The sequence below is a fragment of the Leuciscus leuciscus genome (assembly GCF_965113295.1).
Source record: "Leuciscus leuciscus genome assembly, chromosome: 15".
Taxonomy (NCBI): Eukaryota; Metazoa; Chordata; class Actinopteri; order Cypriniformes; family Leuciscidae; genus Leuciscus; species Leuciscus leuciscus.
Genome location: NC_138739.1, coordinates 41895583 through 41913743, shown reverse-complemented (window position 1 = coordinate 41913743; position 18161 = coordinate 41895583). Strand labels below are relative to the sequence as shown.

Genomic DNA, 18161 nt, shown 5'->3' with positions numbered 1-18161 from the left:
TTGTTGAAGCTCAAACGTGCTGCGTAACACGAGAATGAACCTCATTGGTTCTTGCTGAAGCTCAAACGTGCTGCGTAACACGAGACTGAACCTCATTGGTTCTTGCTGAAGCTCAAACGTGCTGCGTAACACGAGAATGAACCTCATTGGTTCTTGCTGAAGCTCAAACGTGCTGCGTAACATGAGAATGAACCTCATTGGTTCTTGCTGAAGCTCAAACGTGCTGCGTAACACGAGAATGAACCTCATTGGTTCTTGCTGAAGCTCAAACGTGCTGCGTAACACGAGACTGAACCTCATTGGTTCTTGCTGAAGCTCAAACGTGCTGCGTAACACGAGAATGAACCTCATTGGTTCTTGCTGAAGCTCAAACGTGCTGCGTAACATGAGAATGAACCTCATTGGTTCTTGCTGAAGCTCAAACGTGCTGCGTAACACGAGAATGAACCTCAGTGGTTCTTGCAGAAGCTCAAACGTGCTGTGTATGAAGTATTTAAAAGTATAAAAAAGTATTTGAAGTATATAAAAATATGAAGTATTTACATTAAAAAGCATGGAAGCTGAAAAGATAGAAACGTACCACTCCAAATTTTTCAGGTTTTCCATCCAATAAAGCAAATGAACACAAGCCTTTACATGAGAGAATAATCTTTGATTTGAAACCCACTTTATTTGAAGGCTCTTCAGATATCCCTAAGAAAATTATCAAAACTTTGAGAGGTCTTAAAAGGGTCACTTCATCTACGAAAGCCTATTTACGCCACGGAATAAAAAATAAAAAATAAAAATAGTAATTGCGACTACTTATCATTTTATACACTATCTTGTTTACAAATCAAACCAAACATAAATTTATAATACATGTTTTATAATATTTTTCAGATTTTATGCCACTATCCTGGAAAAATTCGGCTCTTCAGGAATGTAAAGACAAAGATTTTGGGGGTCGTTTTTTCCACAAATCACCTGAATGACAAGTGACTAAAACAATGCTAGAAGTTCTTACGGCTCCTCTGTTGTTCTTGAGTTCCCCGTGGCAGCTGAGGATCCGCGAGCTGTCGATCAATAGATCTTTCTGGCCACTTTCCAGATACAGCAAGCGTTCCTTGTAGAAGCGGCACTCCGACTCTCCCGTCTGTGTGTTAATATCGGCCACGATGCTCTGGATCATGTTAATCTATGAAAGCCAAAGAGCAGAACAGAAAAGAGACCATTAGGCCACAGGTGTGAGACACCATTAGATTGAGCATCTCACAGCTGTGAACTAAAAACATGGCCGCCAGAGGCTAAAGTCCCCCTGTAGTCAATAATTGTCTCCTTTAAAACTCATCTTTGATCACCAAAATTACATATTTAAAAGTTTTTTCCTTGAAAAAAGTTTCTTTGTGCCTTAAAATATCTTGACTGTAACTCGACACCCTTGCCTCATTTAGTATGCGCGGTTCTATGAATATGCAAATGAGCCCCACCTCCACACACGTTGATCTGATTGGTTACACGGTAGTTTGTGACGTCAGAAACACCAGCTGTAAATAAACCTCATTGCTGAACTGGCTACTCTGCTGTCTCAGACGACGACATCACTTCCTGTCGGCCACCGTAACTTCTGTTGGGTGCAATTCACCACCTCACCACTAGATGCCACTAAAACGTACACAGTGCACCTTTAAAGAGTTTGTGTGTAAGAGGACTCTGCAGTAACTCACAGCTTCCTCCAGGTGCTGCTGGTCGGGGTGGGCGTTGGGTGTGTGTTTGAGGATCTCTCGGAGCAGCAGCGGGTACTTCACCAGTCGACTGCGCGGGACGTCCAGGAAGCTCCACAGGTCCAGTTTGCGGCTGAAGGGCGACTCCAGGCAGCGCTGGAGGAAGTCCTGCACCCGAGGGTCCTGCTTCTTATGGTCCAGCAGGGCTTTGGCTGCCACCTGGTTACTGCAGTAGCTGTTGTAGGTGTCAAGACAAGGCAGCTACAGAGAGACAGAAAGACACATTTTCATGAACGGGGGTCCAATCCTGCGCCTGGAGCCTGTTCATCACTGAGGTTTTGATGCTAATATAAATTACAGTGGTAAGATTCAATGTAGTTAGCTTTATGTTACTAACAGGCAGTGTAACTAACTACCATTTCACAAGCTATCTTAACTTAAGTTTAATTTAAAACTTCCCAAACGATACGGAGTCGATGCACTCAGACTGGCTGCACACTTAGTGCTGGCGTCTGACTAGTTAGCCAATTCTCCAGCCGATTAGCAGTTGCTAGCCTCATTCACATAGCTGGGAGTCATTAGCTACATTTACATGAACCCAAATAATCAGTTTATAGTGGGACTGATGCCTCAAAATCCTTCATGTAAAGACCTGATTGAGCTCAATCTGATTTATTTTTTTGACCAGATTGAAAGGGTGGTGTAGACCTGAAATAATCAGAGTAAAACAAATAAAATAAAACAACATAAAAGCTTAAATCTGCCATTGATATTAAAAAATACCAGAAATTTCATGATGCTTATGTTTAGGAAGATGCATATGTTTATTTATGCCTCGTGTCTTATGAACTGGTCAGTGGAGAAGACTGAATATTTACAAAATATTTGCTAAAAATCTCTTCTTGACAAACATCTGCTTACTTTATAGATAGGTCATCAGGGCAAAGATGACAATTATACTCACGGTAGCTCCAGTGACATCACTGCGGTGACTTTCTCCAGTTATAAATGCGCCGTAATGCACATGTGAATTGGATACGTAAATCGGATTTGAATGTTTAGGGTTCATATAAACAGAAATTTCAGAATCTGAAAACTAGCACATGTAAACTTATAGTGAGCACATCGGTGTCTCTCAGCGGGGAACATTAACAACCATGTTAACCCAACTTCCCACGGAGTTCATGGTCTAATGACTAGAAATGAACCAATGTTCTGTCTGATAATATCAGAGCCAGGTAAGGTCAAGACAGTGACCAATGAGCTTCTGAAGAACACGGTCCTGCTCGCGTCTGATCCAAACATTTCCCTCAGCGAACGCATAGCATCAATCTCAAATCATAAACCATTTTACATGACGATTGTGTAACCAAGGGTTTTTCTGGTTACTCAACTAAGGCTGAATCCCAATTCTCTGTCTTACCCCTTCCCCTACCCCTACCCCTTCGTCTTACCCCTAGCCCTTGTCCCTCGAAACCGAGTGGTAAGCGCTAGGGTTGAAAACATACCCCTATGAAATGAGACGCCACTTGGTTACGTCATCATACATCATACTCCGGCGTCCCTGTGTGATACAGGACAGTATATTGTAACGAGTGGAAATAAGTATGGCCCCTTTAAGAGCTGCGCGCTCTCTGTTGAACAGGCTGTAATGGTATTGTGCCGTGCGACTCGAACAACCCCATGTATGTGGGTCATTTCTGTGTTGATGCTCATTATTCTTGCTTTGTTTTATTGAGTGACGCTGTGGAAGTCAAGGTGGAGCGTGTGGCAGACAGTTGCAGGAGTTTGATTTGTCAATAAATTGCGAGTGAATAATCGCCTCCGTGAGTCTGTCTGGCCTAATACTTCAGCTGCGAGCTATCCTTATTTTGTTTCCCTCCTAACACAACGCGTTACAATATGTTAAGCACGTATCTTTTTCCCGGACATGTCGCCTGGATTTCGGGATCACCCAAAAATGTCCGGGATTCGGCTTTTGCTTTCTGCCGTCGCTATTCATTATGCACAGAGAGTGTTGTTTCAACCGGACTGAATTCATTCAAACCGTTGAATCTGAATGTAGTGTTTAACGTACATGAACGCTAAACAAGTGATCGGTTTATGTGCGTTTTAGCATTGCTTAAATTCCTGTGTTTTCGTATCAGTCGGGATCCGTTTGAAGCTGAATACATGACCTGCAAAGCTGGCACATACGTGTCAGTGTCAAATAATGAAACGTTACACATAATGAATGGCGACTGTAGAAAACAAAAGCCGAATCCCGGACATTAGTCAGAGAAATGCGGGACTGATTGTGCAAACCAGCAATGTATCGTTAGCATAGCCTAGCGTAGCAGACCAGCGATTTTTAAAAACGTTTCAGTTAACAACATGGTTGCAAATATATATGTACATGACTGTGTAGAGTACAAAACACGACTGTCATAATTTTTCAATCAATCATTTAAGCCGAAAATGAGACTTTCTTGATGGTATGCCCGCCTTTGTTGCCGGTTGCGCAGTGCATTCTGGGTACCCCTTGGTTTCAAGTAAGCTCGCGAAAATTCTTGGTTTTAAGGGGTATCTACCCCTTCCCCTTAGCCCTACCCCTTGATCAAAATGAGAATTGGGATAGCCCTTACTCTCACGTGAACGAGCAAAACTAAGGGGAAGGGGTAAGGGGAAGGGGTAAGACAGAGAATTGGGATTCAGCCTAAATGCTAAAAAAAAAAAAAACTCCAAGAAAATCAAAATGCTTTTTTTTCTTCTATAAATATCTATCATTTGTGCTGTAGAAAAATACAAATGTGCAGAATTTATTCATGAGACTATACATTATTAGCCAATGATGAGAGAAATGTTTTATAAACGGTTACAGAGAAAAACTGGGCATCATACACTAAAGGACTGAGGATCACACACTACCAGACTTTCAACTTGTTTCAAACACATCAAAAAAACATGTACCTTGATTCTTGAGTGACAAATGAAAACAATATGCGCTCAAAATATCAAACATGCTTGATATCCTGCGACTGGATAGAGTGTGTCTGAAATGGCAAATAGTGTAGACTCATCTAGACTTGTGTAGACTCATCTAGACTTGTGTAGACTCATCTGGACTTGTGTAGACTCATCTGGACTTGTGTAGACTCATCTGGACTTGTGTAGACTCATTGTGTAGACTCATCTGGACTTGTGCAGACTCATCTGGACTTGTGCAGACTCATCTGGACTTGTGCAGACTCATCTAGACTTGTGTAGACTCATCTGTGTAGACTCATCTAGACTTGTGTAGACTCATCTAGACTTGTGCAGACTCATCTACTTGTGCAGACTCATCTAGACTTGTGCAGACTCATCTAGACTTGTGTAGACTCATCTAGACTTGTGCAGACTCATCTAGACTTGTGTAGACTCATCTAGACTTGTGCAGACTCATCTAGACTTGTGCAGACTCATCTAGACTTGTGTAGACTCATCTGTGTAGACTCATCTAGACTTGTGTAGACTCATCTAGACTTGTGTAGACTCATCTGTGTAGACTCATCTAGACTTGTGCAGACTCATCTAGACTTGTGCAGACTCATCTAGCCTTGTGCAGACTCATCTAGCCTTGTGCAGACTCATCTAGACTTGTGCAGACTCATCTGTGTAGACTCATCTGTGCAGACTCATCTAGACTTGTGTAGACTCATCTAGACTTGTGCAGACTCATCTAGACTTGTGCAGACTCATCTAGACTTGTGCAGACTCATCTAGACTTGTGCAGACTCATCTGTGTAGACTCATCTAGACTTGTGTAGACTCATCTAGACTTGTGTAGACTCATCTGTGTAGACTCATCTAGACTTGTGCAGACTCATCTAGACTTGTGCAGACTCATCTAGACTTGTGCAGACTCATCTAGACTTGTGCAGACTCATCTAGACTTGTGCAGACTCATCTAGCCTTGTGCAGACTCATCTAGACTTGTGCAGACTCATCTGTGTAGACTCATCTGTGTAGAGTCATCTAGACTTGTGTAGACTCATCTAGACTTGTGTAGACTCATCTAGACCTGTGTAGACTCATCTGTGTAGACTCATCTAGACTTGTGCAGACTCATCTAGACTTGTGTAGACTTATCTAGACTTGTGTAGTGTATTTCAGCCTTCAGCTCAAGAGTTTTATCAAAATGGGATTAATCACACAGGGCTGAAACACAGCATGGCAGTGAGATGATCTTACCCAGTCCACCAGAATATGGCCCACACGATCGGTCGAGCCATCCGGCTTCCTGGCCTCTCGCAGCCGACTCAGCAAATCTACAAGATCAGAGAGAAACAGCTTGAGTCTTGTTGCCACCACGTGACATGGTCTATATCAGGTCCTGGAGGTCCACTGTCCTGCAGATTGTAGCTCCATCTCTAATCAAACACACCTGAACCAGCCAGTCAGTGTCTTCAGGGTCACTAGAAGGCTTCAGGCAGGAAAGTTTGATCAGGGTTGGAGCAAAACTCTGCAGGACTGCAGGACGCACATGTTTTCATATTTCAATCAAGGTATTGTTTCTAGTCATTCAGGGAAAGGACACAGTCTCTATGTTAGGTGATTCATGTCGACTTATCAATGAGATTTGATCAACATTTATGTGTTTTAGCTGCTTCTTGAAAGTTGTGATGGTTTGAGCAGTTCAGGTGGAGGATAACAGCTCATTCACCAGAGAGGAGCCGAGGAGGAGAAGGTTCTGGAAAGAGCTAGGGACCATTCGGACCACCGGAGGAAAATAGGGGAGGGTCATGTCTTTTTATTCTTTGTTGAGGGGAGGGTCATCCAAATTTTTTTAGTCTAGGAGGAGGGTCACCCAACTTTTGTATTCATGAAAACAGCAAAATTTCAAAGTGGCTTGTTTGGTGCATATTTTTTCCATGTATCTCCATGTAGCTCTCTCAGTCTCGCGCCTGGTTTTGACACACACACACACACACACACACACACACACACACACACACACACACACACACACACACACACACACACACACACACACACACACACACACACACACACACACACACACACACACACACGATCGAGCACATCCTCTTCTGCTCACCTTCATGCAGGGGAATGAGGGAGTCCAGCGTGCCGAAGATCTGATTGAGTTCATGCTCCGTCATAATCGACAGCTTCAGCATGGGGTCACGATACGCCTGTGATGAAATAACACAATCAGACGCTCAAACATTCAAATCTACTCGGGCAAAACTGAGGAAGTTTGCGGAAATCTTACTGAAAAGTGTAAAGCTAATAACAGATCGTAAGAACAAACACCACATGATGTCATATGCTAGAGCAGGGCTTCCCAAACGAGAGTTCGTGAGTTGATTAAAAGCTAACTATCATTTAAATAATGAAATGTAGAATGTGTTAAATTATGGAAATATTAGGTAGGAGAAATATTTTATGTCAAAGGCGTTGAGCTGACAAAAAGAAGTTTGGGAACCCCTGTGCTGGAGAACCAAAGAGCCAGGGGTGAAACTGGACCCTAAAGAGAGTCTTCATGCTATATGAAGTGATGGGAAAAGCAAAGTGTACCTTCTTGGCCAGCTTCAAGTCCTCAATCAGGTCCTGTTCTCCCTGAGACAGCTCAAAGATGGACTGACAAACACATGACAGGAAAGAAACAACAACAGAAAGAGGAAATTCAGTGAAAGGCATTCTGGTTATTTACCCGTTCATAAATAAAGTCATTTTCATGCTTAATTATGCCTGTTAAAATGTCTTGTGTAACTTTCACTGTTCATTTCATTGTTCTGTCATAATTTATCTTTCATTTAACAGCACGACACATATTTAGAGCCGCTCCAGTGCAGCGGTGCGTCACATGACGTTTTCCTGTTATAATGTAGGGATCCACTTGTACATTAATGATGTTACAGTTCATGTTTTTACTTACATTTACGATTTAGTTTTAATCCATATAATCGGTGTGTGTGTGTTGAGTGAGTGAGTGAACTGTTACTTTCTGCGCTACTCAAATATCCGAACAAACAATTTGCATGTATAACTTTGATGAAAGGTTTTGATCCACTTCAAATGTTGACTACTGTATATCAGGAAAAGCTCTGTTTACTTTATTAGTATCTATGATATGTTGTTTTAATTTGTTATGTTGCTTGACATTTGATTTTCGTTATTAACCTTTTCAATTCAGTTATTAGGCTAATTATATGTTAATTCAATTAAGAAGTACCTGAAGGCTAAATGCAATTGTTTTAAATTAATTTGTTGATATTTATATTAACTTCTATTTAAAGGACTGTGTAACAAGAATTGTGAAATATTGATAATAGAGTACAGAGAGCCTGTAATGAGGTACATTCAACATTCAAGAGTTTCTTCTTCGACTGAATATGGTTTTCTAAACCAGTCTTTTAGCTCAAATACGATGAGAAATACAGTATATCAAAATCCAGCCCTGACCAATCAGAGTCGAGTATGGGTTTGGAGTGTGGTGAGGTCACCTCTTGTCTCTTGATGTCTTTGGAGGACAGCATGTGTCCCAGGCCTAGATCAAACGTCTCGCTCCACAGCTTGCTGTCGCGGCGCTTGGTGACGGCTGGCGGGATCTGCCGCGGGGCCATGATCTCCGGTCTGCAGTCACTGCGGAAACTGATGGAGCGCTGAACAGGGAGGAGAACGGGAAAACTGGGAATTAGGGATGTACAGTGGGAAACGCAGGATTCTAAACCCCGGCTAAACGGAATCCTGGCTATCCTGAGGTTAACCTTGGGTAATTTATAAGATGTGAAACATGAAGCAAGATAACCAGGATTCCATTTATCCGGGGTTTAGAACGACCCAGAGTTTAGAATAATCCGCGGTTTAGAACGACCCTAGAACGACCAGGGGTTTAGAGCGACCCGGGGTTTAGAACGACCCGGGGTTTAGAGCGACCCGGGGTTTAGAACGACCCGGGGTTTAGAGCGACCCGGGGTTTAGAGCGACCCGGGGTTTAGAGCGACCCGGGGTTTAGAGCGACCGAGGGTTTAGAACGACCCGGGGTTTAGAACGACCCGCGGTTTAGAACGACCGAGGGTTTAGAACGACCGAGGGTTTAGAACGACCAGGGGTTTAGAATGACCAGGGGTTTAGAATGACCAGGGGTTTAGAATGACCAGGGGTTTAGAATGACCAGGGGTTTAGAATGACCAGGGGTTTAGAAGACCAGGGGTTTAGAACGACCCGCGGTTTAGAACGACCAGGGGTTTAGAAAGACCAGGGGTTTAGAACGACCAGGGGTTTAGAACGACCAGGGGTTTAGAACGACCAGGGGTTTAGAACGACCAGGGGTTTAGAACGACCAGGGGTTTAGAACGACCCGCGGTTTAGAATGACCAGGGGTTTAGAAAGACCAGGGGTTTAGAACGACCAGGGGTTTAGAACGACCAGGGGTTTAGAACGACCAGGGGTTTAGAACGACCAGGGGTTTAGAACGACCAGGGGTTTAGAACGACCCGCGGTTTAGAATGACCAGGGGTTTAGAAAGACCAGAGGTTTAGAACGACCAGGGGTTTAGAACGACCAGGGGTTTAGAAAGACCAGGGGTTTAGAACGACCAGGGGTTTAGAACGACCAGGGGTTTAGAACGACCAGGGGTTTAGAACGACCAGGGGTTTAGAACGACCAGGGGTTTAGAAAGACCAGGGGGGTTTAGAAAGACCAGGGGTTTAGAACGACCAGGGGTTTAGAACGACCAGGGGTTTAGAAAGACCAGGGGTTTAGAAAGACCAGGGGTTTAGAACGACCAGGGGTTTAGAACGACCAGGGGTTTAGAACGACCCGCGGTTTAGAATGACCAGGGGTTTAGAAAGACCAGGGGTTTAGAACGACCAGGGGTTTAGAACGACCAGGGGTTTAGAAAGACCAGGGGTTTAGAACGACCAGGGGTTTAGAACGACCAGGGGTTTAGAACGACCAGGGGTTTAGAACGACCAGGGGTTTAAAGACCAGGGGTTTAGAAAGACCAGGGGGGTTTAGAAAGACCAGGGGTTTAGAACGACCAGGGGTTTAGAACGACCAGGGGTTTAGAAAGACCAGGGGTTTAGAAAGACCAGGGGTTTAGAAAGACCAGGGGTTTAGAGAGACCAGGGGTTTAGAACGACCCGCGGTTTAGAATGACCAGGGGTTTAGAACGACCCGGGGTTAACTAGTTCAAGCATGAAAAGCCCCATTGTTGTGTTGTTTTTATGTTCTATTACTTGCCTGGGTGTGTGATTTGTATCATCTACGATAATATTGTAATTATTGTTTTAGCGTTGTGGAAGCTGACATTATGGAGTAGGTCACTGGCTTTGCAAAAAAAAAACAACAAAAAAACACAGTGAGTGTGGACGCTTTCACTGCCTGATGTAGCCGACTTTAGTGCTGTTAAAATGACCCCAAAGTGTAATTTATACTGGGCTGTTTTCCCCACTTCAGTCTTACATCAAAAGATATAGTTACGCAATATCACATGTGCAGTTTGCCTTGACAATGAGTTAACATTTTGAGTTACGTTTAAGACACAATACTGTCTTTTTTCTTTATTTTGTCAATAAAATTTCCAAAAGAAAGCACAGCAGAACTGTTTTGCAATCAGTTTAATCAATTTAGTTTAATCAGTTTAATCAATGATTCACTTATGAATTAATCAGTCATTTAAACTAATCATTTGAGTGAATGGCTCAATTCATTAAGACTTGCCTGATGGTTTTAGTTGCATATTTATCATTTCAAATTTTTTTTTTTTTATCATTTAATAAATATTCAATAAAAAAATGTCAAAGCATTATTTAGGCATTGCATTGTAAATGCATTCAAGCCACGTCTGAGCTGTAGTACTGCTTCTGCAGTGCAAGGATGGATTTGTGTTTAATTTTTTCATTATATTAGTAACAGTGTCTTATTATTCTAATTGAGTAAGACAAAGGAAATGTCCCTAGAAACCATGGGGCAAATATTGCCTTGTAGTGGAAAAGTTAACTTCAGTCACTGCACAGCATATGAAGAATATGAAAAGTTTTGGGAGTCAGTTGTTCATGACAGGCCTAAACCAGCACAAAAACACGCAAAATATCATCTAATTATCCACAAAATCTCTGAAAATATCGAAACATAATTTTTGTCAACACACCCCTAAATCCTTGTCATATTTTGTATTGAGTTTTACTTGAATCAATCATCAAACATTTGAAAGCACAACTCAAAGTGAAGCACCTCTGAGCTGCAATAAACATGTATAAAATATACAACATTAAACTGACATCATGTAGTATTTTATTTATTTTTATTACAATAGCACATATCCTAAAGAGCCTTCAAAGATGAAGCATTAGTAACTGTGATGAAGTTCAGAGTGAGTGCAGTAGATCAGTACCTGCAGGGTCTGTCCGATGCGCTTGAGCGGAGCCGCTTTCACTGGAGGAATGAGACTCGCCAGAGACGTCACTCGAGACAGAGGCTTCACACGCTTCGTGCTGGGCTCCTGCACACACACACACACACAGATGAACACCTCACACCTGTGCTGGGCTCCTGCACACACACACACACCTGTGCTGGGCTCCTGCACACACACACACACACACACACACACACACACACACACACAGATGAACACCTCACACCTGTGCTGGGCTCCTACACACACAGATGAACACCTCACACCTGTGCTGGGCTCCTGCACACACACACACACACACACACACACACACACACACACACAGATGAACACCTCACACCTGTGCTGGGCTCCTACACACACACACACAGATGAACACCTCACACCTGTGCTGGGCTCCTGCACACACACACACACAGATGAACACCTCACACCTGTGCTGGGCTCCTACACACACACACACACACACACACACACACACACACACACACACACACACACACACACACACACACACACACACACACACACACACACACACACACACACACACACACACACACACACACACACACACACACACACACACACACACACACACACACACACACACACACACACACACACACACACACAAACACACACACTGCCCTGAGGCTTCAGCCTGTCTCTCTGGATCATCATGTGATGAGAGGCAGAGCTGTCAACACTGGGAAGGAAAGGTTTCTGCGAGTCTTTGCCTTGCGGAGACGTCTCTGATTCACTCTGACATCAGCGTTAAGATACATGCTAGGGGTGAAACTAACTCTGTCTTTGCAAGTGTGTGTAATAAATGCTTCTAGCTATGGAAACTCGATTATCTGCCTGTCTGTGATGATATAGCATAAAAACATCCATCAGTCATGTGTGTACGCGTTTGAGCTCAGAGTTCCTCGCCTTCAGCCACAATCCACAAGTCCTGGTCGAGAATCACTGTTTTAAACCTCACCAGTAAGCATAAACTATTCAACAGAATTACTGTAAAATACATTTTCGGACCCTCTTGAGCTGAGATGTTGAGCTTTCTGTACATGTCCATAACCACAACGCTTTATGACACAAAAACAACTGGTGGTTTCAGCCCAATGTTCATTCCTTACAATCTCAACTCTTCTAGCACTAACAAGACTACTAGACAACTATCAAGATTCAGGACTGAAATTATGTAGAACATGCAAAACATGAAGACAAGCAACACTGTTATCATTTCAAAGCTTTCAGTGTGTGTTCATTGACAATCCAACACAATCAGCACTGTGCTTTATCATATCTATATAGGACAGACATATCAGAGTCTGGAGAAAACACACAACACACACACACACACACACACACACACACACACACACACACACACACACACACACACACACACACACACACACACACACACACACACACACACACACACACACACACACACACACACACACACACACACACACACACTCTCTCACACTCTCTCACACTCTCTCACACTCTCTCACACTCTCTCACACTCACTCTCACATTCTCTCACACTCACTCTCTCACTCTCTCTCTCACTCACTCGATTTGCTTGTATTTTTTTAATTGAAGATGTCCTCAGATGTCCACAAAGAAAGGTTATGTCAAATTTATCTAAATTCTGGAGACAAATTTGTCCTAGTTTTGTGTTTCAAAGCCTGATCCGGCCGGATGCATGAAAAATATGGGTATTGGCCAAACCTTCAGGATATTCAGATTATTATTATTAGGATATGTATAAAGAAACACCAGCATACGATAATTCAATCAATTTGAATGCAGATCTGATCATGCCTCCCAGACGTGTGTGTGTGTGTGTGTGTCCTGGATTTGTCCAGGATCAATGTCCATGTGTCACGCTTCATTAGGTGATTACAGCGGTGCATTAGCTTTTCCCCTAGTAAGTAATATATTCTATGCTGTAACATGAATCCTTTTAACCTAACAAACTGCTCAGATTACTGCTTATGCACCGTTTCTTTGTTCAATCTTGACATAGCATGTGCTTCCAGTCTCCTATCTCACTGTTGGCCAGCAAAACCCCCAGATTTCCCAAAATAGATCTTACATAACACCAAACCACCCCATTCAGCCAATCACATTCAACAAAATGACCCTTAAAAATCATCACCACATCAAAGTTTTCCATAAGTCTCTACAATAGGCTATACAATACTTCAAATAAGACAACTACTAATACATTCTGTTAAAACCAACACAAACACTTGATGTACAATACTGACAAATCAACAACTGGGGAACAGTGATCACCCACATTTTCAGCCATCTTGAGTTCGGAAATAATTATCTCTTATCAAATTAAGTGTTCTATACTATGAACCAAAGGAAAGAATCAACCATCGCAGAGCTTATAGTACCTCTGTCTTGAAAGGTTAATTGATTGACATTAAAATTGAATATAAAAATAATTTTCACTTGCGGATCCCAGTGATTGTGCTCTAAAGCTCTGTCCCAAACCCTAGACAGAGGCCTTGCTGTATACTGGCTATTTACCCAAATATTCAGAAGTATAGTAAGATTGAGTGAATGCCATTATTTCTCTTGATTCATACTGTAATTAAACATCAGTGAGCTTATTGTGGTGCATTCTGGGATTGATTTTTCAGCAAGGGTTAAAATGCTGTCTCAAAGGCCCCCTGAAATCAAAATGTAAGTTTTTTAGCTCTTAGTATGAATATGTTAGCCTTAAGGTTATGAATAAGCTGGTGTGTCCCAAAACAATGACACGATTCTAATTTAGGAGATATAAGCATTCAAAACTATAAGTTATACCCAACCATATGGACATCATCACACTCAAGAGTCTTGCTGAGTTAGATGCGTTTCTTGGTCAACATATTTTGTTGATCCTGGAACAACATTCCAGTCTGAAAATGTAGTCCTAACCCTATTCCCCCTAAAGCTAACCCTACCCATAACTTATCCCTAAAACCAGAGGGAAATGATAGATGAATAACCCTGAGGAAGCAGCACCTAACTCTGGTTGTAAGCCCAAACTTGACATAAACTGTAAACGTGTCCCTCAAATCTGATTGGTTGTTGTTCCAGGATCAACAAAGATGTTGCACTTGGTGAAATCACTTTCACCATAACAGGGCATTTGCTAAATTGAAACAATTAAACTATTTGTATTGTGAAAACACTTTTGTCTTGCAAGTGGGTCAGGAAAATCCACTGCGTTGATCAACAGAAACTGCTTGTGTTGAAGATGACTTCTGTTAAGACCGATACCAATATATCATGCCTCGCATCTTTAGACTTTAGAAGTCTTAGAAGGCAGAATACCTCGCTTTCCTTTGGGAACAGCTTTCATGTCCGTGTGATGCCGCAGAACGCTCTCTAGGAAGGCAGATCACTCGGTTTTAGAACAAAGTAAATGACTTAAAGAACAAATATTATCACTGCATCCATAAAACTAAAAGCAGTTCTCATGGATGCCAGAAGATCAGACAAGCCCATCATGGAATGGGTTCCAGACTCAATCAAAGAGAAGCTGCAGATGTGCTCACAGGAGCTCCTGTAATTAAGATGAAAGCCTGAGGAGTGGTGTTCGACTGATCAGGGCCACTCACTGATCAGGGTCCAACGCCACCAACACTGAAATTATTCCCTGGGTGACCCAAAAGTCAAGGATCTCTGTGAATTTTTTAAGAGGTTGTACTGTAATTCTGAAGAGTCTTAAGTATTCATAACAATATTGATGACTTAAAATGTAATTCTCAAAGAAAAGTCTGTAAAAAGGGCTCAAAGTTCTGTGTTAAAATAATTTTACATAAAGTAATTTTCTGTATTGAGTTTTCACATGTGTTTTTACACGCATTTTTGAAGAACGCCTCACATTTGACTGTGTTTTAAGGTTGAAGGAAATGCCCGTAAACTTTTCCACCAGGACATTATCCGTTTTTCTAGGGATTGTTTTCTCTATGAAATGTTTTGGCTGTGAGTTTTAACTGACAAATCATCATATTGAAAAGCACAAGCGATCCCAGAGACGACAGCTTAAAGGGCAGAGGAGATTTCATTTCAACCTCACAACTCAAAGTGGGACACATTTACACATACTCGTTCATTTATTCATTATTCTGTGCTGTTTTTCCCCTGTGTTGACTTATTTCCTATGAATTTTAATTGCTTATCTCTATAAAATGATTATTGAGCACCCACAAAGCCAAAGCGGCAGCACAACTGTCCACAATTTAGCTGGACAAAAACTTTATTCTAGAGCTCAGCTAATGCGCTGTTATTCATTCGGTTTCCACATGTTCACTGCAATAAATTAGAAATATACACATGGGTTTGCTGATGAACATACTCTTGTTAATGCTGATGGTGAGGAATTACAGTTGCAACATCTCATAATGTACCTTGTGATAGAAATATTTGAAGTAATAGGTATTTTCAACATTAAATGTACAGAGAAATGCAGACTAAGGATGCTCAGGTCCTGATATACTTACCCAAAAAAGTGCTTAACACAGTAGAACTAACAGTCATATGACTAGCTCAGATCATTACAAACCAATCACCAGAACAAATCACAGTGAAGAAGACTTGAGTGACATTGATTTCTACTCAACTGTATGATATAAATGGACATGTATCTTTCTATTCAGGAGACTCACTTGGTTTTTGTGGCCAGTGGTCTCCCGGCCGTGAACAAAGAGCAACATGGGAGTCGTGTCAGGAATATGGTGCACAGCTGAGGAACAGATCCTATGCTCAGAAGACAACAGCAGAACATCTATGTGTGAGCTGAGGAATAGAAGTACTCAAGATTCTACGGTTAGATTTCAGGGAATTACCTTGAGATCCTGTGGTTATTATAATTAACAACTGGAAGTTGTTTAAATTGTCCGTATGAAGAAGTCAGATTGTATTCGTATTAAGAATTTCCACGACAACCTCAAACTGAGTAGCGTATCATTGAGAAACATCCCGCTCCAGTCGTCCTTGCGATGGAGGTTCATAACTAGTTCATCTAATGTTTCATCTTCGGACTCACGCTCAGATTCACATGGCAAAATCAAAGCCATCGTTACTGTCTTTACAGTGTGTGCAATCGCTGAGCTGTAGGAAGCCTCCGGAGCTGAAGTTCAGGTATGGTCATGGGAGTTTTGTTTCCAAAGTGCACTGTAAGCGATAGACCAATCACAACAGACTAAGCTGTCTGGCCAATCAGAGCAGAATTAGGAACCTTTAAAATAGCATAATAGGGGCACTTTAAGGGTGTACTCACACTAGGCGATCTGAACCGTGCCCGAGCACGTTTGACTCCCAAAGTCTGGTTTGTTTGACTATTGTGATCGCTCCGTACCGTGTTCATTTTAGAGTTCTCAACGGGCCTGAAAATTACAACCCGACCCGACCCGTGGCTTTTAAAGCCCGGACCCGATGTAACCCGACACATCAACATGAATTATCTGCCCGAACCCGGCCCGACGCCGCGTCGGAATTTTTTTTTCTCATACACGTATTATCATGACCAGCAGACGCGAATTCAAATCAACCTTTAATGTTCACGCCTTTTAACAATACAAACAACTGAAACAATAAACTTTAAATATATAAATAGGCTGTAGTAGCGACGGTGAATTCACCTGCGGCAAGTTTACTTTTCACCAACTCCATCTTCTTCTCCAGGCTAAAGGCGTGCACGCAGCGGAGTCTGCCCCCGCCCCTCTCCATGATGCACGTTGCACACAGCAGCCAGACTTTCTTTACGGTGAACAGCAGCGATGATTAATAAATGTTTTGTTTTTTTACTGAGCGGAAAAGATTAAGCCCGAGGTCCGACCCGTCACCCGACCCGAGTCATTTGCTTATATTTTCGACCCGAACCCGGTCCGAACCCGCGGGTCCCGTCGGGTTTGTCGGGCCGACCCGACCCGTTGAGAACTCTAGTTCATTTAACCATCCCTGGCCACTTGGAAGAGGTGGACCAGAGCCCGGGTCAGTTGGGCGCGGGCGCGTACGCATGTAGCTAACCGCGCCGGAGCAGGGAACAGCTACTATTATCTTCTATCACTACTTGGACAGAACCCTTTTCAATTAATTTAATTTAATCGAGTATATTTAGGCTTACACAGGTCTGGTTGTCACCTCACTGATGAACAGGAATTGTAGTTTGCGAGAAAAGCTGCAAATTCCTCAATCGAAGTCTTCCGTAATAATCTTCTGATACATGCAGTACCAATCATGTGAAAATCAATTTTAAAATGATGATTTTAAAGCCTCATTACAAACTCAATGCAGTCCATTGTGTAAAGTGATCCGGAGCTGACACTCCTGTATAGAGATTGATCTGTAAAACTCAGGATAAAAGAGCCAATGCAATCCAATTAGTCAATATGTAAAGATCAAGAATTTCATATCCCAATGTTTTCTATACGGCACCTTGTTTTTTCACCACCGATAACACGTGTTTATTAAGCCTATTCACATGTTCATGTGAGGTCACATTGTTATAATAACGTACACCTATTGGTTGTGATGATAACCTGATTCAGTGAGCGAATGAGTCACCTGTAATGATTCAGTGAGCGAATGAGTCACCTCCACTGATTCAGTGAGCGAATGAGTCACCTGCACTGATTCAGTGAGCGAATGAGTCACCTGCACTGATTCAGTGAGCGAATGAGTCACCTGCACTGATTCAGTGAGCGAATGAGTCACCTGCACTGATTCAGTGAGCGAATGAGTCACCTGCACTGATTCAGTGAGCGAATGAGTCTCCTGTAATGATTCAGTGAGCGAATGAGTCACCTGCACTGATTCAGTGAGTGAATGAGTCACCTGCACTGATTCAGAGAGCGAATGAGTCACCTGCACTGATTCAGTGAGCGAATGAGTCACCTGTAATGATTCAGTGAGCGAATGAGTCACCTGCACTGATTCAGTGAGCGAATGAGTCACCTGCACTGATTCAGTGAGCGAATGAGTCACCTGCACTGATTCAGTGAGCGAATGAGTCACCTGCACTGATT

The 18161-nt window shown here is 42.4% G+C and overlaps 1 protein-coding gene across 8 annotated transcripts in view; it reads right to left on the bottom strand.

The window, feature by feature from the left end:
- arhgef3 (Rho guanine nucleotide exchange factor (GEF) 3) overlaps nucleotides 1–18161 on the bottom strand; it is a 63415-nt gene that overhangs the window by 2633 nt on the left and 42621 nt on the right. For 7 of the 8 annotated variants that reach the window (XM_082139735.1, XM_082139736.1, XM_082139737.1 and 4 more), the window contains 7 exons: nucleotides 11089–11196; nucleotides 8195–8353; nucleotides 7266–7328; nucleotides 6784–6880; nucleotides 5916–5992; nucleotides 1707–1964; nucleotides 1007–1177 (listed from right to left, as the gene is read on the bottom strand). In XM_082139735.1, the coding sequence (XP_081995861.1) occupies nucleotides 1007–1177; nucleotides 1707–1964; nucleotides 5916–5992; nucleotides 6784–6880; nucleotides 7266–7328; nucleotides 8195–8353; nucleotides 11089–11196 (933 nt within the window). Of the gene's footprint in view, nucleotides 1–1006; nucleotides 1178–1706; nucleotides 1965–5915; nucleotides 5993–6783; nucleotides 6881–7265; nucleotides 7329–8194; nucleotides 8354–11088; nucleotides 11265–11747; nucleotides 12119–18161 lie in introns of those variants that run through there. The other variant, XM_082139738.1, reaches the window with a different exon arrangement.